Source organism: Capricornis sumatraensis, chromosome 5 (assembly GCF_032405125.1).
Source record: "Capricornis sumatraensis isolate serow.1 chromosome 5, serow.2, whole genome shotgun sequence".
Taxonomy (NCBI): Eukaryota; Metazoa; Chordata; class Mammalia; order Artiodactyla; family Bovidae; genus Capricornis; species Capricornis sumatraensis.
In genome coordinates, this window is record NC_091073.1 from 15,285,730 (window position 1) to 15,312,129 (window position 26,400).

The 26,400-nt window shown below is 39.3% G+C and overlaps 1 protein-coding gene and 1 pseudogene across 1 annotated transcript in view; one reads left to right on the forward strand and one right to left on the reverse strand.

Moving 5' to 3' along the window:
• The window catches only part of HEPACAM2 (HEPACAM family member 2), a 51,038-nt gene that overhangs the window by 13,311 nt on the left and 11,327 nt on the right, over nucleotides 1-26,400 (reverse strand). Inside the window, exons 3-4 of the mRNA XM_068973237.1 lie at nucleotides 25,757-26,041; nucleotides 4,902-5,198 (exon numbers count right to left, since the gene is read on the reverse strand). Of these exons, the coding sequence (XP_068829338.1) occupies nucleotides 4,902-5,198; nucleotides 25,757-26,041 (582 nt within the window). The remainder of the gene's footprint in view (nucleotides 1-4,901; nucleotides 5,199-25,756; nucleotides 26,042-26,400) is intronic.
• Nucleotides 10,767-11,149, forward strand: LOC138079893 (ubiquitin-conjugating enzyme E2 variant 1 pseudogene; annotated as a pseudogene).

The following is a 26,400-nucleotide window of genomic DNA, read 5'->3' on the forward strand; positions in this document are numbered from 1 at the left end:
GAGATCGCTCCCATCCATTCTGTAAGCTGATTATGGCCAGTGATTCATGTTCCGATGGCAATGAAGATGGCCTACTGGGGGTATGCTATTTCCACACCCTACCACAGCCCCACCTGACAGACACAGTTGTTCTGTGATAGATGCTCATGGGATGTCACCTAAGCCTTCGGGGTCTGGATGTAAGGGTTTTAACTCATCTCAGTTGTTATCCTCCATGATCTAAAGTGAAATACATCTCCTGGAAATCTTAACCAGAGAAATTTCTAGGTAGTTAACAGAAATCAGTAAATTCATTTTCCTGCCTAGGAGTAGGGTCATTTTCCCATTCTCTTTTTTATGAAAAGTTGTGCAATTAGAAATAGATACTAAAAAATTAGAAATTTTGCTGGATCACATACAAAAATATTTATACTATGGCTAAATCTCAAATTGTGTCCATATGGCTCTTGAGAACTCTAATAACTTGTACATTGGAATGTTGTCATGAAATATGAACATTTGAATTCTGATTATAAATATTTTTATTTTATGTATATTGCATGTCACAATAGTCATTTAGACCCAGTTAAATTTTAAAGTAGGGATACTTGCATTCGAGAAAGTCTTTAATTACAGTAATAAAATCATTGTTCTTCCAAAATATGAATGCTAAGTTATTACTTTAATTGCTATTCTTTTCTTGAGAGTTACATACTAGGTATTACTTTTAGTTACAAATATTTCATTATTTCTCACTAATATGAAAGTATACATGTCTGGATAAGCCAGAGTATCTATTTGTTTATAGCATAAAGTTAGTTAAGGTGATAAGAAAACACACACTATCTTGTACAAATATGTGACATATCATATATATGTGACATATTTTTTAGACATTGATACTCTCAGTCAGTGTCAAGAGAGACAGTTTACTCAGTGGTTAAAAAAGGGGGTTTTGAATTCAGATATTACTTTATCACTGACTAGCTGTGTGACTTTGCCTATTTCCCCTGTCTTCTTTTTAGGATATCTCTACTAAGATACAAAGAGGTCCACTGATAACTTAGATGTGAATCATAGTCCAAAGAGGGGGGAGGCACCATCTGGTTTAGTCTTAAACAGGCAGGAAAACATAGAGCTAATAGCCACATTCTCTAGTCTTCCTCTCCTGAACTGAAAGTCCCTATCAAATAATCAAAACCTTTGATTATTTCTGGTGCTTGTTGTTTTCTTTCCAAATTTATGACTACATAGTCATCTTTGACTCCTTCTTCCTTTGCCTCTCATGTCTTACTGCTGAGATTTTTTTTGATTGGCCACATTCTTTACCTCATTACAAACAAAGATGTTCTGTTTCTTACAACTAGACTCTGGTTATGTCAAACGTAACTTGGTTTTAAAAATATCTCAAAGGCAGACATCTCACCACCCTAAATTATTTTGCATTTTCCACAGATATTAATATAGGTAGCTCATCAGAGCGGGTGGTCAGTAAGTGTCCAACTGACAGTTACAAATGATGTCCAATTTTTTCATTGTAGGTTGTTGTTGTTTATTTCCTAAGTCATGGCTGACTCTTTTGTGGCCCCATGGACTGTAGCCTGCCAGGCTCCTTTGTCCATGGGATTTCCCAGGCAAGAATACTAGAGTGGGTGGCCATTTCCTTTTCCAGGGGATCTTCCTGACCTGGAGATGAAAACTGCAACTCCTGTTTAGCAGGTGGATTTGGACTCTTTACCACTGACCCACCTGGTTGGCTTGTACCTTTAATTTGCATTGTAGAGATTCATTGATTTAGAAAAGTTTCTAAAAATCAGATACTTAAAACACGTTAATACTACTGATTTTCTTTGCCATTTGCTACTGTTTAAGTTCTGTGGACATTTGGGGATTGGAAAACAGCTCTACAAACCACAAAGAGGTCATGAATGTTGACAACACTGAATCACTCCGAAAAATAAGCACCTGCTCTTCTTAGTTACAATAATAACAAATGTCTGGTCTTTGTACAGGTCAAGCAGGTTTTTTAGATTTTGCAAAAGGTAATTATTTGATATTAAGACTGTAGCTGTCATTGGACTTTGGTAAAAAGATCTGAATCAAATATTGGGGGATTCTGATATTATGATGATAGCTTGGCTGAATATTAATGGAAAAAGTTTAGATAGTAAGAAAGGTTTCAGTGCAGTACACACCTACATATCATAGACATGTTTTCACTTGCAATGAGTATGAGGAACAAGTCTAAGACAACATCCAGATTGCCACAAAATTACATAATTAATTATGCTGTTTTTAAAAATTATGTTTCAGTTAACCACTGAGGTAAAAAGCTGGTTAAATATATTAAAAACTTGGTAAAATAGAAAGTAAAGTATGCTAGCTGTTTACTTACATGCCTGCCACCCACCCATATCAGGCTATGAGCATCTTGTTAGCAGGAATTATTTTTTTTCAGATGGCATTTACCCTAGTATTTGGCCCTTAACAGGTGTCAAATAATGAAAGATTGATTGCCTGATTTATATAACCCTAAACACCCTGGTGGCTCAGACGGTAAAGAATCTGTCTGCAGTGCAAGAGATCTGGGTTTGATCCCTGGGTCAAGGAGATCCCCTGGAGAAGGGAATGGCAACCCACTCCAGTATTCTTGCCTGGAGAATGCCATGGATAGAGGAGACTGGCGGACTACAGTTCATGGGGTTGCAAAGAGTCAGACGTGACAGAGAGACTAACATAAACACATATATGTTATTGAGACCTATAAGGAAAATATGTTATTAACTACTGCCCAAGTGAAGCATAATTCAGGTAAAAATTCTAGCACTGCATTGTCCAATACAGTAGTCACTAGATATATGTTAGCCACTAGAAATACTTAAATTAAAATTAATAGGGACAAAACAAAAGCTTCAGTTCCTCAGTGGCATGACCATATTTTAAGTGCTCAAAAGCCAAATGAGCTATGGAAACTTGAATAGGATTTGCATACTACTGTTGTGTAAAAATTGTATAAATGTTAATTATGTTGAATTGACTCATGGTGCTTTTCAGGTCTACTATATCCTTCTACTTTTCTGTCTATTCATTCCATTAATTTTTGAGAGTTTGATATTTAAACTCCAACTAAAACTCTTAATTTATCCACTTTAAAATAACTGCAATATATAGAGAAACTATATGTAACTTTGTTCTGTGTTTTCTAAGTCTCTTATAAATTGCTTTCATAATTTAAAAAAGAAAGAGGAAAAAAAGAAGAAAATCGAAATGAGGCTAGGAAGTACTATATTAGATAGAGCAGATATCAAACATTTCCTTCAAAGCAAAAGTTCCACTGAATAGCACTCTTCTAGATAGTGTGGCATTTTCTTCATAAGAGTAAAAACAAAACCTTACCATGTTTGTATGTAAGTTTCAGTGTACGCAGATGATTTTTGCAAATATGAATACCCTCAATTTTAAGGAGTCTTGGGAAGATCCCACCTACCATATATTTATCAATCTGTATATTTATAATAGTCTTATAATGCTTGATGGCTCATTATGAGTTTTAAAATAAATTTAATAGGCTATGGAGAAAAAAGTCACCATAAACAAGTCTTGCTTGTGCTTGCTGAATATTCAGATCCCATTTATGAGCTGCCAGGTCCTGATCCAAAAGGTCTGAGGTATCTTAATGAAAATATATTATTAGATAACCCCATGTGATTCTGATGCACATGGCCTACAGGTCAAGTACTGAAAATTCTAAGGATTATATTCTTGTTTTACTTATTAAAAAAATATGCATTGACTTTCTATGTAATGGGTCCTATCCTAGGCACCAGGACTATAAAGACAAAGAAACAGAAGGCACAAATGGAGATATTTAGGAGGAAGAGGAGGAGAAGGGGAAGGAAAAGGAGAAGAAAAAAAGAAAGAAGGAGGAAAGAGGAGAGAGGAGAATGGACTTGAGAGATAGGAAGAAAGGAAAATGGACAAACTTGATTGGATGTTGGGCCGGGCAATAAGCAAGAGAAAAGAGTCTGGGATGGCATTTAGCTTTCTGGCTAAGGGTGGTAGCTACTAGCACCATTCATTTAAACAGGGAAACAGAAAGAAGCGCAATTTGAGGGTAAAGAAGATGTGTCACTTTTGGTATGTTGGACCTGTATGCTGCTCCTGGCACGTCAAAGTGGAGACACTTAGAAGGTAATTGTGCATACAGGTTTAGAGCCTTACACATTTGGGATGTACCAGTGTCACAGGAAACTATGGGAGTCAATAACGTCATACTGTAGAGAGAAGAGAAGGCTCAGAAAGCTGCGAATTTGGTGGACATAAGTATTTTAGGCAATGATTCTTAACTCTTGGGATTTATGACCTTTCTAAAAATTAGATGACTTCTAGAAAACGCCAAATTTCACAAGTTTACAAAATTCTGTAGTTTCCAAGGTGTTGAGACCCCTGTTGCTAAATCCCACAGATTTCAGGTTTCATATGGTGAGAGAAGAAGGGAAGCCCATGAAGGACGGTGAGAAGGAAGCCAGATGGTAGGGAAATCGTATTTCTAATTCACGGAGGTGTGTTCGTCTGACTTAATGCAACAGTATATATAAACTTTTATAAATGAGTAATCTCCTTCTCTTTTATTCCTGTTTGTAAAATCAGGAAAACAAGAATGCACATTTAGAAGGATTGTACTGAATTCTCTTTTTCTTTATAGCCCCTCAGAGCTAGCAACTGATTTCTCTCTCCACTATTCTTTGGGTTTTTTTTCTTTGACTGTTAGAAACCATGGCTTAGTTAACTCAAAAAAGAGTTTCCTAGAATATATGATACACACAATGATATTTTCTTCCACGCAAGTATAAAATAGGAGCAGAGCAAGGCTAACATGCATTTGGGTTTCATCGCATCCCTGCCTTTTACGTTCCACTTACCTACAGAAGTGATGATGATGGTGAAGTGAGTTTCATCTCGCCTTCCAGTTATGTTGTTGTAAGCACAGCACATATAGTCAGTTGTCTTCTGGGCTATTTTCTCGGATGCAACTTCCAAGCGAGGCCCATGCTTAATGACATATGTGGCATTGTTTGTCCTCTGGATCCAGGAGTAGGTGTTGGGAGGATAAGAGTCAGCAGAACAATCAAACAAGACGGCTTCTCCAATATCCACAGTGAACACTTCCCCTACTTTTAGTCCTCTATCAGAATTAACTCGAAGTCCATAAGGTCCATCTACATTAATTGAAAAGAGAAATATAGGGGTGACATAAATAGGCACAATATAGTTATTGAGTTTGGGAGAGTTTAGCACCATTTTATTTTCATGAAAGTCTTCGTGTAAACTTGGGCAATTAGGTCCTCATTTAGACTCCCAGTAAACAATAAGGACATAAAGTGTTTTATTCTGATATCCATGGAAAAGGAAGTCATTTGAGATGTGATTGAACTTGTCAGAAACAGTGAAAGCCTTGAAACTTAGGATATAATTTTACAGACACTGTTATCATAATTGTGGTGCTAAGCTTTTGAGTCATGTATAGATAAATCTATTAGCTTGTTAGACAAGTTCCATTTTTCTGAAACTGCAGCTGTACTTAAAAGTAATTTTAAAATAGATTATGGCTATTACTTTCTCTTTGACAACTTTTCTTTGAGTATTATCTGTTTTTCTTCTAAGTGTTGGGACAGTTGATACAAATATTTAAAAGTTACTTTGTTTTACATGGAGCACAAATTCATGCAAAAAAGTACAGGAGTATTCCGTATTTTCATGACATTTTAAGAGTTTAAAAAAATTTAAAAATTCCTCCCTACAAGCTAAGCTTAGATTCCATTTGGAAAAAAATACATCTTCATTCTCACCAATAAACTACTTAATCATGGCTATCCCATGGTGATTTTTCCTTACACAGCAATATTCCTGGAGCAGGTTGCTATTTCTATGGCACCAAATTGTCTGCAGATTAAGACACATTTTCCATTGATTTCTTCAGAGAACAAATAAGAGAGATTAAAAAAAAATATTCCCCAGCTAGACAGGTTTTTCTCATTCAGTTATATCCTGACTTATATTCTAGAAACTTTAAGGTTTAGGTATTAAGGTGCTCATAATTTAGCTGATCATAACCAGTATTTGTTGGCTATTCGCCATCTAAAGGCACTTTAAGTACTTATGCAGACAACCACATTTAATCTTTAAAGCAACCATATGAGGTAATTGTTATTCCCATTATAAGGTGAAGGAAGAGATATTTAAAATTTAATTTTCCCATGGTCACAAAGCTATTAAATAGCAGACCTAGGATTCTAAAATATATGTATTTAATTATCCATATTACCTCTCCAAAAAAAACCCCTGCCAAATTGTGTAACTTTCTTTTTCAAAACAGTGTCTGTGTTCCTAACTGTATTATTTGTTGTACAATAAATTATTGTCTAATTACATATTAATTCTGTACTCAGTTAATCAAGTAGTCAATCAAAAAATACTTGTTTTAGAGATACTAAGTGCTCCATAATATATTTAATACGTGAGTGATAAAAAAATGTATAAGACACAGTTCCTACTCTCAAGGAATTTATAAACTGGATAAGGTTATTGATGGTTTGCTTAGAAATAACCTAATCTCAAACGTCCTAATTTTTGAAAAAGCAACACCTGCTCATCTCTCATTGTGTGGGATAACACAATGTGGTGATTAGAGAGTAGGATGTCTAGGTTAAATTCTGACTTTTTCAATGATTAGCAAAATGTTCTTCAAAAGCCACTTATGCTTTCGGGGTCTCACTTTCCTCACCTTTGCTATAAAAAGATTGACTAGGTGACTGGCTGCCAATCTTGCTCTCTTTGAAATGCCATGATTCATGCCAGGCTTGTTACTTTGGATACTGGCAAGTCAACCTCAAAATCTGCCGATTCCCAGAGTGGTTCTCCATTATGCTAGCATTTTCTGACCAACCTACCACTGGGGAGACAAATTTCCTAAGATACAACAGACGCTGAAGGTATATAGCAATAAATTATATTTAGCCAGAGGACATACACTTTACACATATCCGCTTCCTAAAGACACAGAGGCATCTGAAGGAAAACTATAGATTTATATTAATATATATACATGAGATGATCGTGCTTTTAGAAAGCAAACACAGAAGTACCTTCAAATTCAAAGTAATCAGGAACTGGAGATGGAGGATTCAAGTGCAGAGAAATGAATGTCCCGTTCCTGGGACTGTACTAGAACTCACTGTTTTCTCATTTCATGCTGTGATACAGTCTCAGGGGAAAATCTCTGTTTTAGAATTGTGTGTTGCAAAACCATTGAATAGTTAGTTGTGTAATGGGGATGTTATTTTCATTCATTCAATCAAAATCAGTACTGAGATGCTCCTGCATGCATGATACTGTTCTAGGCACTGTGAGGAGAACTGACGTGTTAGGTGCTGTATACACGGTTCCTGCTGCTATTATCTCAGCTCCAGTGCAGCAGCAGGGTCCCCTCAAGTTGACAGCACTGACAGAATATTAGGGAACCAAAGGTCACTGTCTGGTGGACACTGTTTATGGTTCACATCATAGGAAACCAATGGGAGGAATCAACAGAGGTTTGGAGTAGCAGAAGACCCCAGTCTGTCACTAAGACAGACGCCTGAGAGCATTTCTGAGAGCAGAGCAAGGCAGGCTTGAAAAAGAGAAGTGTGGTCACTCACTGCAAGTTTGTCTTTCTACTTGTTTTCAGAGTTTATAGGATATGAGTATAAAAACAAGTCGTTTGAGAACACACATGATGATGATAAATACTGCTTTCAAAGTTTGCTGACGTTACTCAAAACTTCTTTGGGAACTTTCCATTTGGAATCACTTTAGGACTGCTTCCCTGGTGGTTCACGTAGCAAAGAGTTCACCTGCAATGCAGGAGACCTGAGTTTGATCCTGGGATCGGGAAGATCCCCTGGAGAAGGGAATGGCAACCCACTCCAGTATTCTTGCCTGGAGAATTCCATGGACAGAGGAGCCTGGCGGGCTACAGTTCATGGGGTTGCAAAGAGTCAGACATGACTGAATGACTAATACTTTCACTTTCTCACAACATAATGGCGTATTCTTAAAAGCAGTAATTCTTCCATTTTGGAGAATGGGTTTGATTTGCAGAGGAAGCTCACAGTAATTTAAAGTGAAGGCTGGTGAATAAGGTTGATTATCTAATTTAATAATCACTCTAGTTTCAAGTAAAACATGTTTCTAAAGAAAGGAATCTGATTGTCCTTATTCATCTTCCCTATACTCATTTTTATTTTGATTTTTCTACTTCCTCATTTATTGGATTTCATGATTAGCATAATCTTTTCTGTCTGTCTTAATTATCTGCTATATCTGGCTCCTCAGAGTTAGTATCAACCATCTCAAACTTCCTCAGTCCCCACACAAGCACCTCTTTCAGTTCTCGGAACCTAACACTTTGATGAATTTAAGTTCCTTGCTTCTGATATGATTCATTAAAATTCAGCATATTTTATCTGATTTTATAAGAAATACATTCCACTGCAGAAAATCCTAAAATTCCAGAGAGGCATGAAGATGAAAACTCATTTGTTTTCATCTCAGAGAATGAACATCCATATTTCAGGGTATGATCTTTAAGTCTTTTTCCTTTCATTTTTTAAAAATTATGTATGTATTCTTTTTGGCCCAGTGGGTCTTTGCTGCTGCACATGGGCTTTCTTCAGTTGCGATGAGTGGGAGCTATTCTCTAGTTGCAGTGCCCAGGCTTCTCATTTCAGTGGCTTCTCTTGTTGCAGAGCTCAGGCTCAAGGGAGTGGGCTTCAGTAGTTGTGGCAAACGGGCTTAGTTGCTGCATGGCATGTGGTATCTTCCTGGACCAGGGATCAAACCTGTGTCCCCTGCATCAGCAGACAGATTCTTAAGCAGGAAAGTCCTAAGTCTTCTTTCTTTACCCACTGTCTCTCTCTCTCTCATGCACACACATAGACTGATCTATCTATCTATCACATTCTACATACTGCTTACAATCTACTTTCTTCTGATTATACGATGATGCTGTTTCCTTCTTCATTACCACGGCAAGCTGACCATTGTTTACTCTGAAATGCAGCCTAACATATTATTCATAGCAGGAGCAATCCAGCTGAGGATATTTGAGTTATTCAACCAGTGTGGCCTCTGACATTGAAGATTAAAACAGATGGATAATTCTATTTTGACTGTGGTTCAGTTTCTTGCCCTTGGCAGAGAACTCTCACTAGAAATGAAACCTTTGCCTCAGGAATGGGTGTTTACTAAGTGACTTGTAAAATCATATATCATCTGTTCTGTTTAACAATTTATGGCTGGGTGGGAACAGAACCTAAATTTCCATCATGATGCTGCTTGCCATCCTGTTTGGGAGCAGATGGTAAGTATTTACTATGAATGACCCTTTTTTCTTTCATATTTATCACTTAGAGCACTTTCCCATGAGCAGTGCCATATGTTGTACACAAAATGCAGTGGTTACTGGGTTATAATTTACAACACAGATGGACATACACATTTCATGAACTGCAAGTAGATACCCGCCTGTATTACTGGCTTGACACTGTATTCTACCAAGGCCAACACTGGGTTGTGACATCATAACCTCAACGATACACTGTCACTCTTGACTTTCATTTTTCTGCCAAAATGAAAAGCAGTTACTGTTTTTGTGAAGGAAATTGTCATAGAAACAGCACCTCAAGAAAACAGAAGAGGTGATTCATGCTGAAATTCTAAATTATGATGTGGGCCTCTTTGGGGGAATATTGAAATATCACATTTACTACATTATTGAGGAACTTTGCTAAAGGTCAGAAAAAACAAACAAAAGCAAATGGAAGGCAGCGTGAGGGCCCTGTTGAGAGGAAGGGCCCAGCCGTGCAGTGCTGCAAAATGGCTGGAGCAGGCAATGGGTGAGGCCAGAGCCACTCCAGAGGAGTCAGGGGCTGGTGGTTCTTTAGACGACATTGAGGGCTCCCCTAGAGGACGAGGAGGCATCCCCAAATCGAGGGAAGTCCTTTCTTGGATGCTGGGTGTCTGAGCGGGGGGAGGAGACTTGGGGATGTCCTTTTGGTCCTGACTTCAGAGAAGCCCCCGAGGAAGAATGAGAGAAAGAAACAGGATCCTGAGGGGTGACTGAGAGGATGCCCCACTGGCTAAGGGGTCCGTTGTGTGATTTCTGCATAGATCTTAGAGGGTGGAACTGTGAAAAACCCACCAGAATTCTCAGGATGCTCATGTTATGACAGGTTACTTCCTTCTGCCTTGGCCAGGATTGCAGGCTCTCAAAGGGTAGCCTTTGGCAGCCAGGTCTTTCCTCTTATCCAGCATCCCACAGGCTACCCTGACAGTTAACCAAAAATGGAGTGCCAGAAGAGTAAGCCCGTTACATTTTAAATCCGCATATGTTGGAGCAGCCTCATACACACAGTCCTCTTATGAACATTTCACAATGGGTGGTGGAGGTTATGGTCTTCCATTGCATTCAAGAGTGTTCCCCAGAAAGAGCTGGAGCTGGCAGATTAGAACCTGGAGTCTCTTAGCTGGTCTCATTCCCGTGTGTCTCACTGTGTGAGCATCTTGTGCTGGTTGTAGGTTCCGTCACCTAGCCCTGGTTTAGTTGTCACTTCACAGATAATGAACCACGTGCCTCTTCCTTCTGGTTGTGCTCATCAATATAGATAGTTTTGTAAGCAGCAAGCTTGAGGTACGACAACTTACAGCAATTTTTTGCATGAGTAAAAGTCCCTCGCAATTTCTGACTGTTGGAAGAACTCGAAGAAGGCCAGAAAGGAGATGGCACAGTTAGCTGGGGTCTATAAGATGATGAAGACATGACTCAAGATGGACAAGGATGATAATTGGGCCTCCAAGAACAATTTATGAAAAATGAATATACAAACTTAAAGTAGAATGTGTACCTAAATACCCAGAAGCACCCCCCTTTGTAAGATTTGTAACAAAAATTAATAAGAATGGAGTTAATAGTTCTAATGGAGCGGCTGACCCAAGAACCATATCAGTGTTAGCAAAATGGCAGAATTCATATAGCATCAAAGTTGTCCTGCAAGAACTTCAGCATCTAATGATGTCTAAAGAGAATATGAAATTCCCTCAGCTGCCTGAAGGACAGTGTTACAGCAATTAATCAAAAAGAAAACCACAGGCCCTCCCCTGCCCTCCATTCGATTTAACCAGTCTTCATTTTCCACAGTAGTAAATTTTCTAGATATGTCTTGTAGACTTCAAAGAACTGGAAAGAAAGCTCCCATTCAAAGGCAGTTTATCTTAAGATACTATTCAGTTCAGTCACTCAGTCATGTCTAACTCTTTGTGATCCCATTGACTGCAGCATGCCAGGCCTCCCCGTCCATCACCGACTCCCAGAGTTTACTGAAACTCATGTCCATTGAATCGGTGATGCCATCCAACCATCTCATCCTCTGTCGTTCCCTTCTCCTCCCACCTTCAATCTTTCCCAGCATCAGGGTCTTTTCCAACAAGTGAGTTCTTTGAATCAGATGGCCAAAGTATTGGAGTTTCAGCTTCAGCATCAGTCCTTCCAAAGAATATTCAGGACTGATCACCTTTAGAATGGACTGCTTGGATCTCCTTGCTGTCCAAGGGATGCTCAAGAGTCTTCTCCAACACCACAGTTCAAAAGCATCAATTCTTTGGTGCTCAGCTTTCTTTATGGTCCAACTCTCACATCCATACATGACAACTGGAAAAACTGTAGCTTTGATTAGACAGATCTTTGCTGGCAAAGCAATGTCTCTGCTTTTTAATGTGCTGTCTAGGTTGGACATAACTTTTCTTCCAAGGAGCAAGAACCTTTTAATTTTATGGCTGAAATCACCATCTGCAGTGATTTTGGAGCCCCCCAAAACAAAGTCTGTCACTGCTTCCATTGTTTCCCCTTCTATTTGCCATGAAGTGATGGGACCAGATGCCATGATCTTCATTTTCTGAATGTTGAGTTTTAAGCCAACTTTTTCACTCTCTTCTTTCACTGTCGGCAAGAGGCTCTTTAGTTCTTCTTCACTTTCTGCCATAAGGGTGATGTCATCTGCATATCTGTTATTGATATTTCTCCTAGCAATCTTGATTCCAGCTTGTGCTTCATCCAGTCCAGCATTTTGCATGATGTACTCTGCATATAAGTTAAATAAGCAGGGTGACAATATACAGCCTTGACATACTCCTTTCCTGATTTGGAACCAGTCTGTGGTTCCATGTCCAGTTCTAAATGTTGCTTCTTGACCTGCATACAGATTTCTCAGGGGCAGGTCAGGTGGTCTGGTATTCCCATCTCTTGAAGAATCCTCCACAGTCTGCTGTGACACACACAGTCAAAAGCTTTGGCATAGTCAATAAAGCAGAAGTAGATGTTTTTCTGGAACTCTCTCACTTTTTTGATGATCCAGTGGAGGTTGGCAATTTGATCTCTGGTTCCTCTGCCTTTTCTAAATCCAGCTTGAACATCTGGAAGTTCACGGTTCACATACTGTTGAAGCCTAGCCTGAAGGATTTTAAGCATAATCTGGCTAGCCTGTGAAATAAGTAGGCTACAACCTACCAGATGTATGGTAGTTTGAACAATCTCTGGCCTCTGTTGAGTTCTTAATCTGTGTCAAGTATTGCCTTAGGGATACAAAGGTGAATAACACAGAGCTCCCACTTTTTCCTGAGATGCTTATGAGTGGAAGAGGCTCATGGAAAGTGAATGCTGTGGAGAGATAGGAGTGGGGTGCTGAAGGTGCACAGGAAACCTCTTAGGGATGCTGAGGGGGTGAGACAAGATGAGGGGCAGGTGAGCCTTTCTGAAGAAGATGAGATTGTGATGGGTGTAAATAGGCGAAGGAAGGAAAGTAAGAACGGTTTCCATTAAATGATAAAGATTATAAGCATGTTGATGCTGTATCAGTAAGATAAATGACAGATCTTCAGCTTACATATTTTATTTAATTCTTAAAGACCCAAACCAAAATATGGCTAACGTAGTGATTTTATGGAAAAAATAATGAACATGTGTTGTGTTTCTGTATGTTATATGATAGGTTGTTGTTTTTCAGTCACTAAGTCTGACTGCAGCATGCCAGTCTCCTCTGTCCTTCACTGTCTCCCAGCTGCTGCTGCTGCTGCTGCTGCTGCTAAGTCGCTTCAGTCAGGTCTGACTCTGTGTGACCCCATAGATGGCAGCCTACCAGGCTCCTCCATCCCTGGGATTCTCCAGGCAAGAAAACTGGCATTTCCTTCTCCAATGCATGAAAGTGAAAAGTGAAAGTGAAGTCGCTCAGTCACGTTCGACTCTTCACGACCCCATGGACTGCAGCCTACCAGGCTCCTCCGTCCATGGGATTTTCCAGGCAATAGTACTGGAGTGGGTTGCCATTGCCTTCTCCACTATCTCCCAGAGTTTGCTCAAATTCATATCCACTGAATCAGTGATGCTATCCAACCATCTCATCCTCTGCTGCTCCCTTCTCCTTTTGCCTTCAATCTTTCCAAGCAACAAGGTCTTTTCCGATGAGTTGGATCTTCGAGTCAGGTGGCCACAGTACTGGAGCTTCACCTCCAGCATCAATCCTTTCAAGGAATATTCAGGGTTAATTTCCTTTAGGATTTACTGGTTGAGACTGAGTCCAAGAGACTCTCCAGAGTCTTCTCCAGGACCACAATTTGAAAGCATCAACTCTTCAGTGCCCAGCCTTCTTTATGGTCCAACTCTTGCATCCATACATGACTACTGGAAAAACCATAGCTTTGACTATATGGGCCTTTGTTGGCAAAGTGATGACTCTGCCTTTTAGTATGTTGTCTAGGTTTGTCATAGTTTTCCTTCCAAGAAGCAAGCATCTTTGGATTTCATGGCTGCAATCACCGTCCGAAGTAATGTTGGAGATCAAGAAAAAAAAATTTGTCACTGCTTCTACTTTTTCCCCTACTATTTGCCATGATGTGATGGGACCAGATGTCGCTATCTTAGTTTTTTTAATGTTGATTTTCAGGCCAGTTTTTTCACTTTCTGCTTTCACCCTAATCAAGAGGCTGTTTAGTACCTCTTCATTTTATGCCATTAGAGTGGTATAATCTGCATATCTGAGGGTGTTGATATTTCTCCCAGCAATCTTGATTCCAGCTTGAGATTCATCCAGCCTGGCATTTTGCATGATGTATAATGCATAGAAGTTAAATGAGCAAGGTGATAAAATACAGCCTTGACATATTCCTTTCCCAATTTTGAACCAGTCTGTTGTTACATGTCCAGTTCTAATTGTTGTTTCTTGACCCACATACAGGTTTCACAGGAGACAGGTAAGGTGGTCTGGTACTCCCATCTCTTTAAGAATTTTCCACAGTTTGTTGTGATTCACACACTCAAAGGCTTTATGTAGTCAATGAAGCAAAAGTAGATGCTTTTCAGAAATTCTCTTGCTTTCTCTGATTCAGCGAACATTGGCAATTTGGTCTCTGCTTCCTCTGCCTTTTCTAAACCCAGCTCATACCTCTGGAAGTTCTCAGTTCATGTACTGCTGAAGCCTAGCCTGAAGGATTTTGAGCATAAACTGGCTAGCCTGTGAAATAAACGCAGTTGTATGGTAGTTTGAACAATCTTTGCCACTTCACTTCTTTGGAATTGGAATGAAAACTGACCTTTTCTAGTCTGCTGGCTACTGCTGAATTTTTCAAATTTGCTGACATATTGCATGCAGAACTTTAATATCATCTTTTAGAATTTTAAACAACTCAGCTGTAATTCCATTACCTCAGCTAACTTTGTTTGTAGTATTGCTGCCTAAGGTCCACTTGACTTCACACTGCAGGATGTCTGGATCTAGGTGAGGGACCACATCATCGTGGTTATCCAGGTCATTAAGACCTTTTTCCTACAGTTCTTCTGTGTATTCTTGCCACCTCTTCTTAATCTCTTCTGCTTCTGTTAGGTTCTTAACATTCCTGTCCTTTATTGTGCCCATCTTTGCATGATATGTTCCCTTGGTACCTCTAGTTTTCTTGAAGAGATCTCTAGTCTTTCCTATTTTACTGTTTCTTTGCATTGTTCATTTAAGAAGGCCTTCTTATCTCTCCTTGCTATTCTCTGGAACTCTGCATTCAGTTGGATATATCTTTCCCTTTCTTCCTGGCCTTTTGCTTTTCTTCTTTCCTCAGCTATTTGTAAAGCCTCAGACAATGACTTTGCCTTCTTGCATTTCTTTTCTTTGGGATGGTTTTGGTCACTGCCTCCTGTATAATGTTATGAAACTCCATCCATAGTTCTTCAGCCACTCTGTCTATCAGATCTAACCCCTTGAATCTATCAGTCACCTCCAGTGTATAACAATAAGGGACTTGATTTAGGTCATACTTGAATGACCTAGTGGTTTTCCCTACTTTATTCAATCTAAGCCTCAATTTTGCAATAAAGAGCTCACATCTGAGCCACAGTCAGCTCCTGGTCTTCTTTTTGCTGACTGTATAGAGCTTCTCCATCTTCGGCTGCAAAGAATATAATCAATCTGATTTCAATATTGACCATCTAGTGATGTCCATGCATAGAGTCATGTCTTGTGTTATTGGAAGAGGGTGTTTGCTATGACTAGAGTGTTCTCTTGGCAAAATTCTTCTTAGCCTTTGTTCTGCTTCATTCTGTACTCCAAAGTCAAACTTGTCTGTTACTTGAAGTATCTCTTGACTTCCTACTTTTGCACTGCTATCCCCTATGATGAAAAGGACGTCTTTTTTTGGTACTAGTTCTAGATGTTGTAGGTCTTCATAGAACCATTAAACTCCAGCTTTCTTAGCATCAGTGGTTGGGGCATTGGATTACTTGGATTACATTGGATGACTTGGATTACTGTGATGTTGAATGGTTTGCCTTGGAAACAAACCAAGGTCATTGTGTCATTTTTGAGATTGCACCCAAGTACTGTATTTCAGACTCTTTTGCTGACTATGAAGGCTACTCCATTTCTTCTAAAGGGATTCTTGCCCACAGTAGTAGATATAATGGTCATCTGAATTAAATTCACTCATTCCTGTCCATTTTAGTTCACTGATTCCTAAGAGGTCTGTGTTCAATCCTGCCATCTCCAGCTTGACCACATCCAGTTTACCTTGATTCATGCACCTACCATTCCAGGTTCCTATGCAATATTGTTCTTTATAGCATTGGAGTTTACTTTCACCACCAGACACATCCACAACTGAGTGTTGTTTCTGCTTTGGCCCAGCTGCTTCATATTTTCTGGAGTTATTAGTAATTGCCTTCCACTCTTTCCCTAATAGCATACTGAACAACTTCCAAACTGGGGAGCTCATCCCCAGGGTCATATCTTTTTGCCTTTTCATATTGTTCATAGGGTTCTTCCAACAAGAATAGGTGAATGGTTTCCCATTTCCTCCTCCATTGGACCACAGTTTGTCAAAACTCTTCACTATGATCCATCCATCTTGGGTGGCCCTGCATGGCATGGCTCCTAGGTTCAGTGAGTTATACATGCCCTTTTGCCATGACAAGGCTGTGAATTATGAAGGGGTATATGATAGGTAGTAAATGGCTTAGCACAAAGAAGACCATGGTGTTTGATTTTTTTAATCAAATCAAACCATGAGTGAATGAGTGGATAAATGAATGAATGAGTGAATAAGTGAAGGTCAAGAAGATGAGATGTTGACCCAGTGAAAGTTTTTGCATTCGAATGCAAGAATAATCAAGAAGATGTTAACACTATTCACAATTACTACATAATGAGTAAAAAAAATCTTTTAAAAATCATCTAGGTAATTCATCCTCACAATGTATAAGTGGAACTCATATGGCAAAATTTTCTAAACGTTCTTCTTTCAACTACCTGCCATTAGTCTTTACTCAAGACAGGCATTTCTCTGTGAGGTTTGCATCAGTTCAGTTCAGTCGCTTGGTCGTGTCCGACTCTTTGCAACCCCATGAATCGCAGCACACCAGGCCTCTCTGTCCATCACCAGCTCCCAGAGTTCACTCATATTCATGTCCATCGAGTCAGTGATGCCATCCAGCCATCTCATCCTCGGTCATCCCCTTCTCCTCCTGCCCCCAATCCCTCTCAGCATCAAAGTCTTTTCCAATGAGTCAACTCTTCACATGAGGTGGCTAAAGTATTGGAGTTTCAGCTTTAGCATCATTCCTTCCAAAGAAATCCCAGGGCTGATCTCCTTCAGAATGGACTGGTTGGATCTCCTTGCAGTCCAAGGGACTCTCAAGAGTCTTCTCCAATACCACAGTTCAAAAGCATCAATTCTTTAGTGCTCAGCCTTCTTCACAGTCCAGCTCTCACATCCATACATGACTACTGGAAAAACCATAGCCTTGACTAGAGGTTTGCATAGATTATGTCTAAAAAGAATGCAAGGAAGAAAGTTTGGTCTATAAATAAAAGATATGTTCTATAAAATCCAAAATTATTCAAATGGGGATATTCTAATTCTTTCAAATAACACAGGAAAGGAAAGGAAATTTAGGAGTTTAAAGCCTTTATCGGTGATTATGGTTTTCCCTCTGTTTAAATACTTAACACACTGTGTAACACCATTTTCTGTGATAATTATAAGATTAGGGCATGAACATGCACATGTTGAAAGAAAGATCTTATTCAATATTTTTACTTTGTCAGATTAAAGTAAACTATATAGCAAAACAAAAGTGTATTTCAAGATGATGCAAAAGACATTTTCATGTATCTGTAATTGCTTATGAAATTTTCCCCAGGAATTTTTCATTTAAATTTATGGCTAAAGTTCAGAGACAGGTAAATAGATGGCAAGATACAAAGGATTCATGTAAAGGAAATATTTTCATGTAGAAAAATGAAATGTGTTAAATAATGGTAATTTCTGTGGAAGAAAGTTCTTTCCAAAGTATTCTTTCAGTATTCTCTTAGAAGGTATCTTCTAAATTACACAGGTTTTCCATAATTTCTTGATGTCATGTTGCCAATTATATCAGCGTAGTTTGGGCTCCAGATGAAAAGAAAAAAAGAGGAAAAGAAAACTAGCTAATATTATTGGGTTTTTCCTATGTGCCACTCATTGCCTTCTTTACACATAAAATCTCACATAAGATCATACATGATGACCAAGTGGGCTTTATCCCAGGGATGCAAGGATTCTTCAATATCCACAAATCAATCAATGTAATTCACCACATTAACAAATTGAAAAATAAAAGCCATATGATTATCTCAATAGATGCAGAGAAGGCCTTTGACAAAATTCAACATCCATTTATGATAAAAACTCTCCAGAAAGCAGGAATAGAAGGAACATACCTCAACATAATAAAAGCTATATATGACAAACCCACAGCAAACATTCTCCTCAATGGTGAAAAATTGAAAGCATTTCCCCTAAAGTCAGGAACAAGACAAGAGTGCCCACTTTCACTGCTACTATTCAACATAGTTCTGGAAGTTTTGGCCACAGCAATCAGAGCAGAAAAAGAAATAAAAGGAATCCAAATTGCAAAACAAGAAGTAAAATTCTCACTGTTTGCAGATGACGAGATCCTCTACATAGAAAACCCTAAAGACTCCACCAGAAAATTACTAGAGCTAATCAGTGAATATAGAAAAGTTGCAGGATATAAAATCAGCACACAGAAATCCCTTGCATTCCTATACACTAATAATGAGAAAGTAGAAAAAAGAAATTAAGGAAACAATTTTATTCACCATTGCAATGAAAAGAATAAAATACTTAGGAATATATCTACCTAAAGAAACTAAAGACCTATATACAGAAAAGTACAAAACACTGATGAAAGAAATCAAAGAGGACACTAATAGATGGAGAAATATACCATGTTCATGGATCAGAAGAATCAATATAGTGAAAATGAGTATACTACACAAAGCAATCTACAAATTCAATGCAATCCCTATCAAGCTACCAGCGATATTTTTCACAGAACTAGAACAAATAATTTCAAGATTTGTATGGAAATACAAATAACCTCGAATAGCCAAAGCAATCTTGAGAAAGAAGAATGGAACTGGAGGAATCAACTTGCCTGACTTCAGGCTCTACTACAAAGCCACAGTCATCAAGACAGCATGGTACTGACACAAAGACAGAAATACAGTTCAATGGAATAAAATAGAAAGCCCAGAGATAAATCCACACACATATGGACACTTTATCTTTGACAAAGGAGGCAAGAATATACCATGGATCAAAGACAATCTCTTTAACAAGTGGTGCTGGGAAAACTGGTCAACCACTTGTAAAAGAATGAAACTAGAACACTTTCTAACACCACACACAAAAATAAACTCAAAGGGATTAAAGATCTAAATGTAAGACCAGAAACTATAAAACTCCTAGAGGAGAACACAGGAAAAACACTCTCTGACATAAATCACAGCAGGATCCTCTATGATCCACCTCCCAGAATACTAGAAATAAAAGCAAAAATAAACAAATGGGATCTAATTAAAATTAAAAGCTTCTGCACAACAAAGGAAACTATAAGCAAGGTGAAAAGACAGCCTTCAGAATGGGAGAAAATAATAGCAAATGAAGAAACTGACAAACAACTAATCTCAAAAATACACAAGCAACTTACACAGCTCAAGTTCAGAAAAATAAATGACCCAATCAAAAAGTGGGCCAAAGAACTAAATAGACATTTCTCCAAAGAAGACACATGGATGTCTAACAAACACATGAAAAGATGCTCAACATCACTTATTATTAGAGAAATGCGAATCAAAACCACAATGAGGTACCACTTCACACCAGTCAGAATGTCTGCATTCCAAAAGTCTGCAAGCAATAAATGTTGGAGAGGGTGTAGAGAAAAGAGAACCCTCCTACACTGTTGGTGGGAATGCAAACTAGTACAGCCACTATGGAGAACAGTGTGGAGATTCCTTAAAAAATTGCAAATAGAACTGTCTTATGACCCAGCAATCCCACTGCTGAGCATACACACCGAGGAAACCAGAATTGAAAGAGACACGTGTATCCCAATGTTCATCGCAGCACTGTTTATAATAGCCAGGACATGGAAACAACCTAGATGTCCATCAGCAGATGAATGGATAAGAAAACTGTGGTACATATACACATTGGAGTATTACTCAGCCATTAAAAAGAATACAGTTGAATCAGTTCTAATGAGATGGATGAAACTGGAGTCGATTATACAGAGTGAAGTAAGCCAGAAAGAAAAACACCAATACAGTATACTGACACATATATATGGAATTTATAAAGATGGCAATGATGACCCTGTATGCGAGACAGCAAAAGAGACACAGATGTATAGAACAGACTTTTGGACTCTGAGGGAGAGGGAGAGGGTGGGATGATTTGGAAGAATGGCATTGAAACATGTATACTATCACATAAGAAATGAATTGCCAGTCTATGTCAGATGCAGGATACAGGATGCTTGGGGCTGGTGTACGGGGATGACCCAGAGAGATGTTATGGGAAGGGAGGTGGGGGGGGGGGTTCATGTTTGGGAACGCATGTACACCCGTGGTGGATTCATGTCAATGTATGGCAAAACCAATACAGTATTGTAAAGTCAAATAAAGTAAAAACAAGCAAACAAACAAACAAAACAAAACAAAATCTTACATAATCCTCCCCATTCCACTAGAGATAGGGTTTAGTCTTTCACTGGGACAGTGCAGATAAGGAGATGAGGAAACCAACACATAGAGTAATAATGGCAGAACCAAAGCTTTAACACAGGCAGTTTGAATTGACAGCTTAGACTCATAACACTGTGCTAAAGGCTATACTCTCCAAAGGACACAGCACTTATTGGAGTCTGTGTCCAAACAAAATATGATCAGGTTTTCGTCAGTGGATGAAGAATGCTCCAACACCATTTTCTGGTGTCTCTTATTACACTGAGTGATTGTTTCTTTGAATTAATTTTTAGTTGATGATATCTGGATGGTTTAATATCTTGTTTTTCATTTTGTACCTTTTCTAGGTGAATGTAAATTGTTTAGACCAAATAATAAGGAACATCCTAAATAATGTAAGGATGTCTCTCTATAGCTCTAAATTTGATATCGTCTGCTCCCATTTTCTTTCACAGTGTTCAGGTAACTTGAATGCTTAGGTCTGTGCTCCCTGGAGCTGAATGGAAGTTTACATTTATGTCAGAATAACCTTATTCAGTCAAGAATATGACTACATGTACTAACAGATAATGCCAAATCTAAATTTTTCACTCTAATTCAATGCTAGTCGTGCAGATAGTCACAGTTTATACTTTTAAGTCCATTTCTCTGTGCTTTAAGGCAGACAATAGTTTCACACTGTTATCTGAATATAAGGCTATGTAAAACTACTATAAAATATAGCTAAAAGTTTAGCTATAAAAACAATGTCATTGTTAAACACAATATAACTAGTGATTGTGATAAATCTTATATAATTTGTTTGACGAGTGGTGTTTTGGTATTTTTTTTGGTGAAAAACTATAACTTCCTTCTTCCTTTATGCTCTTTAATACATTGATAATTTCTCCTCTTTCTGCATGAAGGGACTGGTTCATCTTTGAGACACTGAATTCTGCTCTAGGTTGGACTAGCAGATAATCCTCTTTGGGTTCCCCTTCACTAATGCTGAATTATATAATATATGAAGTTTTTTCTATTTCTATGTGAACAATACTTTTTTGGAAAAAATGCTTTTAAGTTGCTCTTAGACGTGTTTAATTACTGAATGTAGCTCAAAATTGGTGACTTTTTTCTCTGTATGATAGGTTAATAAAATACATCCTACCTCCCTTCTTTCCTTTCCTATATATATTCTTTCTATAATTGTATGACATTTGTGATCTATTTTGAAAACATGCTCTCTAAACAAACATTTCTTGATTTACTCTATGTTTGTGTATTTATTTATAAAACATTCTGTAGTCTTCTAAAAAATTTGGAGCTTTGCTTAAAAAATAATTTTCCTCATTGTTTACCAAGTGATGCCTGGTGTTCAAAGCTCCCTGCAATCTGATTCTGCTTTTCAAAGCTCTGCTTATGCCACTTAGCTTTTATCAAAGACCTGCATTAATACCTGTTTTAGCTGACTGAGTGGAGAAGGCAATGACAACCCAGTACTCTTGCCTGGAAAATCCCATGGACGGAGGAGCCTGGTAGGCTGCAGTCTATGGGGACACGACTGGACACGACTGAGCAACTTCACTTTCCCTTTTCACTTTCATGCGTTGGAGAAGGAAATGGCAACCCACTCCTGTGTTCTTGCCTGGAGAATCCCAGGGACAGGGGAGCCTGGTGGGCTGCCGTCTACGGGGTCGCAGAGTCGGACACGACTGAAGCGACTTAGCAGTAGCAGCAGCAGCAGCAGCAGCAGCAGTAGCTGACTGCGAAAAGTCTGGAGAGGACTTTTGCTTTCTCGAGAAAGAGATGAAAAATGAAAAATAGCATTCCGAGTTTGTTTTTCAGAACTGTTTTAGAGGCAGTGGGCTCCCCAGCAGCAAAAGTAGTGCCACCAAGCTCCTTCCCAGGGAACTACACTCAGCATCTCAGCATCAAGCCTCCATAGCTTTGAACTTTGTGGGCATCTGTGTTTTATTTTGACTCACTTTTTGCAGGTCATAAGGTAATGCTTGTTTACTTTGCACCATTTTGATTCATACAAGGTTTCAAAGGAACGTTCTATTTTCTGACAAAGGGGAGTGGGGAAGCTGTATTTATTCCTTGCTGTATGTTATACTCCAGTCAGACTGGACCATTTGCCAAATACTCTGCCCTCTGCCTAGTGTCTGTGTCTACTATCCTGAGTGCCTGAAATGTTTTTCCAGACATTTCCCCTTGCCTCCTTCAAATCCATCATTAGAGGTCCATCTCAAATGTTACTTCCTACAACAAGCCTTTTCTCCAGCTAGAAGTACTGTTTTCCTTCTCTGAATTCCCAAAGACACATAATATTGTACTAATAATAGCAGCCAACAGTTATATTCTATTTACTATGGGCCTGTCACTGTGGGGCTTTCTTAGTGACTCAGATGGTCAAGAATCTGCCTGAAATTCAGGAGACCTGGGTTTGATCCCTGGGTAGGGGAGATCCCCTGGAGAAGGGAATGGCAACCCACTCCAGTATTTTTGCCTGGAGAATTCCATGGACAGAGCCACCTGGCTGGCTACAATCTAAAGGGTAGCAAAGAGTCAGACTGACTGAGCAACCCACACTGAGTCACTGTTCTAAGCGAGTTATGTACAGTAACAGATTTAATCTGAATAATAACAGTACCTATGAAGCAGGTACTATCATTATCACCATTATATAGATGAGGAAACTAAGGCACAAGAGAGCTAAGGCAGTAGAAGCAGGATTTGAACCCAGGCCTTTCGTTCCAGAGTTCTGTGCCTACGCTATGCTCCTTTGTAGGCACTCCTACAGTATCTATGACGTTCTCATACATTTCATTGTCACATTATCTCACTTCTGCTAAAATACTGGATAGCTTCCAGTTTTACGAATCAGGGTCCCACGTTCCTAGCCTGTGCAGTGTTCTCGTTCCCTCCGATCTCTGGGTGAATTTGGCCACTGGGGATTCCTGGCAGAAGATTAGAATGAGGGAGGAGAATGAGGCTGAGATATTGTTCTCCTTGTTCCTTTCCTCATTCTGGCTGTTTCTTTCCACCAGAAGCCTCTGCTTTATGGAATTTTACTTTCCAAGGTTTCCAGTAACCTCTCCTTGCTCCTGTCCTTCTGGATCTAGGTGCAGAAACAGGTATTATTGGTAACAGTCTGGGGTTTTCCTACATCCCATTCACATCTATGTACTTAGTCCCTTTGATTATCCTAATCTGTCATTTGTTCACTGTTGAAATCCAGATACAGCCAATAAACACATTAAAAGATTTTTAAAAAGAATCAATGGTTCCATTTTTCTTATCTTAATCTTGCTTAATGAAGCAGATCTTATTGTATACCTGTATCATACCACTGTATTACACTTCCCCGAAGTTGCTTTTCCGACCACGTTTCTGGAGCTCAGTTTTATTGTTAAGCTTGATCTAGCAGAAAAAAACCCTACATATGCTGGTGCTTTTCCTCAAAGAATCAATAACACACATTCTCAAGAAAGACTATCAATTTTCTATTGAAGAAAACCGAAGACAGATGTATTGATAACACAAAGAGCCTCCACTTACTGGATGCCTGCTTGGTGTTAGTCACTGGCTACTTTTCAGACAGGATTTCATTTATTGTAGGGAAGTAGTTTTAACCATCTCTATTTTATAGATGAGGCCCAGAAAGGTCAAGGGATTTCTTAAGGTCACAATGTAGTGACGGAACCCATTGCCTACTTAGGTCTATCTAACTCCTAATCACTTAAACAATAGTCTTTAAGGCCTTTCTGAGCATTATGGAGATATGTTTGATGAGGGAGCAGTTATATTTACGAGGCTTAATTCTACCTTTGTGGTTCAACCAGCTGAACCCTCCACCCTCACACCACAGGGTAAGAAGTTTTTCTTTGCCATGCCTTGTTTGTTTTATTACACTGCTATTGTGGCCGTGCACTAAGTAAGCTATGATGGTACTAATCAGATGGCTTCCCAACGTGATAAGCCATTGGTTCAACTTGGGGAGCTTTTGCACAAACCACTCCCTCTCTCCTGCACTCAGAGGACATATGGCAATGTCTAGAGACACTTTCAGTTGTCACAGCTGGAGGGAAGGGTGCTGCTGGTATGTAGCAGGTGGAGGGTAAGCAGCTGTTAGACATCCTATAATGCAAAGGACAGGTATCCACAACAAAGAGTTGTCCAGTCAAAATGTCATTAGGGTGGAGGCTAAGAAACTTCACGAGAGGCTGAAAGTAGGATGCAATGCTAGACATATTAGAGGTGGTGCTGCGGAGTAGGGGTGATGGGGGAAAGTAATACGATCAAGAGAGATCTTGCATGGGTTGATGATGATCATACGACATGAACTGAAAAGTTTGGTGAACTTAACTTTCTACACGAGAATAAAGTCACAACGATAACAATAGCAACTACAGCGACAGAAAAAAGAACCAAAGAAAAGTGAAACCTGAAATCATTACAGATTCGCTGGGAAGCTGAATAACTTGCTGCAGAATAATTATGTCTTCTCTGTGGTCCTCTCTGTACCCTGCCTCTAAAAATGGGGCTGAGAAAATGGGCAGAGAGACTAGCCATACCCTGGGCCATATTACCCACATATAACCTGGGAACATTCTTTCTCCCATTGGTCAGCTCCAGAGCACATCCCTGTCCCATTTTATGATGCACAACTCTCCCTCCTTGTGGGTGAATAAATCAGTGCGTTCCGCATGGTTCTGGGTTCTTGAAATTGAGGTTTCTAGTTTTCATTGGCAATAAGGTCACAGAATGCACCGAGTCAAGAGAATATATTCAAAAGACCAGTATCTCAACTGGCTCTTCAAGAAACTGGGTTGTGCAAATGACTATACTTCATGACAAGACAGTGCCTAGGAAGTAATGATTGCAGCTAGCACTGCATTACAATAATGGTGAAAACCAAATGACCCCTGGTATTGATGTTCTTTGTGACTACTCTGGTGAAAACTTTCCAGAAGGAAACTCAGTCAATCAGACATGTCTGACTTTTGTGACCCCAAAGACTGGGGCCCATCAGGCTCCTCGGTCCATAGAGTTTTCCAGGCAAGAATACTGGAGTGGGTTGCCATTTCCTTCTCCAGGGGTATATAAATATATATACATTTTAAAAAACTTACAGTATATGGTAGGCACAATGACATCGCTTTCCATCCTACTGACAGCGTTCTTCACCAGGCAACTATAATTCCCAATGTCTTCTTTGGTCACTGGAGCAATATGAAGGCTGCTGTTTTGAAGAGAGAAGGAGTTGGTGGAGCTGGTGTGGACAGGCCTCCCATTCTTCAGCCACTGGTAAACCCGCCGGCTGCCCCCTTCCACGAGGCATGTCAGGGTCATGTTTCCCACGTACTCCACAGCCCCAGAGGAAGGCTGAATCTGCACCACTGGTTTCGTGACAGGATCTGCAACATCAGAATGAAAGAAATGATCTTTGTCACCCCAGGATTATAATTAAAGTCTAGGAGATCTTTCACATGTTTTAAATCCTAGGAAAATGACTCCAAAATTTTGTACTTTTTAAATGTAGACAGTTCAGTAAGTAATTAAAGAAGAGGATTAAAGAGTCATCCAGTTCAGTTCAGTTCAGTCACTCAGTCGTGTCCGACTCTTTGCGACCCCATGAATTGCAGCACGCCAGGCCTCCCTGTCCATCACCATCTCCCGGAGTTTACTCAGACTCACGTCCATTGAGTCCGTGATGCCATCCAGCCATCTCATCCTCGGTCGTCCCCTTCTCCTCCTGTCCCCAATCTCCCCCAGC